This window comes from Trachymyrmex septentrionalis, unplaced genomic scaffold (assembly GCF_001594115.1).
Source record: "Trachymyrmex septentrionalis isolate Tsep2-gDNA-1 unplaced genomic scaffold, Tsep1.0 scaffold51, whole genome shotgun sequence".
Taxonomy (NCBI): domain Eukaryota; kingdom Metazoa; phylum Arthropoda; class Insecta; order Hymenoptera; family Formicidae; genus Trachymyrmex; species Trachymyrmex septentrionalis.
Window position 1 is genome coordinate 4,238,422 of NW_017305683.1, and position 2,685 is coordinate 4,241,106.

The 2,685-nt window shown below is 26.9% G+C and overlaps 1 protein-coding gene across 1 annotated transcript in view; it reads left to right on the plus strand.

Annotated features, from left to right (window-relative positions):
* Nucleotides 1–1,566, plus strand: part of LOC108751646 (xanthine dehydrogenase 1-like) — a 12,060-nt gene extending 10,494 nt beyond the window's left edge. The window contains exons 13-17 of the mRNA XM_018491931.1: nt 56–186; nt 514–772; nt 892–988; nt 1,339–1,449; nt 1,550–1,566. Of these exons, the coding sequence (XP_018347433.1) occupies nt 56–186; nt 514–772; nt 892–988; nt 1,339–1,449; nt 1,550–1,566 (615 nt within the window). The remainder of the gene's footprint in view (nt 1–55; nt 187–513; nt 773–891; nt 989–1,338; nt 1,450–1,549) is intronic.
* Nucleotides 1,567–2,685: the final 1,119 nt, after the last annotated feature.

Consider the following 2,685-nt stretch of genomic DNA (forward strand, 5'->3'; position numbering starts at 1 on the left):
TATATATATGATAAAAAAAACTTGATAATGACATCGATTATTGTATTCATTTTAGGCAACGATCCAAGCTTGTACACAGATTTTAAATAAACTCGAGCCGATAAGAGAAAAAATGCAAAATCCGACATGGAAGGAGCTCGTTTTTAAAGCGTATGAAGAAGATGTTGATTTATGCGCACGTTACATGTAAATGTCATTATATCTTATTTAGCACATCAGTGATTTATTACAATGTCTTAAAGCACTTTAATATCTTTTCGAAAATACTGTACTTGCAGAAAGAAATATTTGTTTTATCTTTTGCTTGAAATAATTCTATATTGTAAAAAATGCAGTTTAAATATTCTATTTGCATTTCCTGCAATTAGTATCAAGCGTATTTATTATGTGTTTTCGGAGTGATTTCGATAAATAAGATTTGAACTTTATATTTATATAGTGGGAAAAAATATTCCTTGATGCTATATGCATAATTAATTATTATATAATACATAATTCCATTTACTTTGGTAGGTTGGTGACCGGACCAACGAAAGATACGATGAAGCCTTATCCCGTTTACGGTGTTACCATTGCCGAAGTAGAGATCGATGTCCTGACTGGTCAGCACGTTATCAGAAGGGTTGATTTGATGATCGATGCAGGTCGAAGCTTAAATCCGATGATTGACATAGGTCAGATAGAGGGAGCTTTCGTGATGGGAATAGGATACTGGACTTCTGAAGATTTGGTGTACGATGATAAAGGAGTATTAACAAATTACAGAAGTTGGGTACGTTATCTTCATCAAATTTCGATGCACTTAATATCGTCAAGACGCAATTACTTCGATTCACTGAATTTGTCATAAATATATATAATTAAAGCTGAAATATTTGATTATTTTCATAGAATTATAAGCCACCAGGAGCAAAGGATATTCCTGAAGATTTCCGCATATATTTATGCAAAAACTCGGTCAACGTAGATGGTATCTGCGGTTCAAAAAGTAAGATTAAAACTCTTTTATTCAAAATACTAAAAATTACATTTATTAAAAATTAAATCTAGAATATATTATTATATATTATACATATTTACATATAATTGATAAATTCGTAAAAATTCTTTTAGAAAAATTTTCAAATTCAGAATTTAATCGATTTACAAGTGCGCGTTTCACTAATTTATTTTATTTACATAAGATGAATGAAATAAGAAAAGATTCAATAAAAATAAACAAATCTCTGTTTAGGATATCATAATTAAAAATATTAAATCAGTAGAATTATACCATTGGTGTCCGAGTAATCCTTAATAATTAATAAAATCCGTAATAATCCAAAAATATTTTTGCAGCAATCGATGAAGCACCTCTTTGTATGAGTTTCGTAATTCCGCTAGCGATTCGCTACGCACTGGATTCTGCGAGAACACAGGCATGGAATACGGATAAGTGGTATGAGTTGGGTAAGTTACAACAAGAGTATTCATATGAGTATTCATATGATTCACAATCTTGATATTCAACATACAACACGAATCGACTAACTTTATGATTAATTTCTAGTTTTTGCAAGTATTTAATAGTTTAATCGCCGTTATATTTTAATGTGTGATGCTTATACCTATTTAGAAAAAAATTTTTTAATACTTTTATAATCCGATCTTTCTTTCCTTTTTTCTCTTTGAAATAAAAAAAATGAGGCAAAGAAAAGTTAAATTTTATAATCTCATGTCTCTTTTATCATTTTTAAAAACTATTATGTAAATAATACTCTGTTCACTATTCATAATATACATTAATCTTCGAGTAGGTATGTGGAGTATCTAAGTATCCCAAGCATTTTTCTTAAATATTTCATACTTTTAGATTGACAACAGAGCTCATCGATTTAATATCTTCCTATTAATGATAACTTGACAAATTAAAGTGGTAGGCTCATCGATATTGAAGCAATAAACAATAATAGAGCGTCAAACTTGCTGGGGGTGCTGTGAACACCCCACTTATTCACTTGTGTTTTCTTTTATACTTTTTTTTTTTTTGAGTTTTTATATAGTCAGGGGTTTTTTTCTGCTGTAATCGAGTTGTCTTGTTTATATTACTTTCCTTGTCTTATTTATATTAATTTTACATGTCTCTATTTTATTAAAACGTAACTAATGTAAAATTATAAAAAGTAAATAATCTTTTTTTTTTATTTTTGTTGTTATATTTCAATTCTATAAAACAAAATTAAATTTTATGTTTTTTTAATTCAATTATTGACTGTTTTACATATTTTTGTCATTAAAATATTTATTTGTATTTTTTATTTCGCTATTTATCCTATCTTAAACTCAATATTTTTTAATGACAATTTTGTCTGATTTATATTGTATTATGAGATACTATTTAATAATAGAATATTTATTTTAACCCTTTTTTAGATTTGAGTTCTGTTTTTTTAATAATAAATGTTGTTAAGAAATAAAACGGGAAAATCCATAACTAAAAACGCCGTTCTAAAAAAAAAACTAAAAAGTATTACCTGGAAGTTCGATTGTTTAACACAATCACCAATGAGATACTATTAGGTGACACAATCTAGAATGTTTAAATTAATAGTACTGGTACAATACTAATTTAGATGCATTTTTAAGAGTTTGAATTATATATATATATATATATATATATATATATATATATATATATATTTGTTT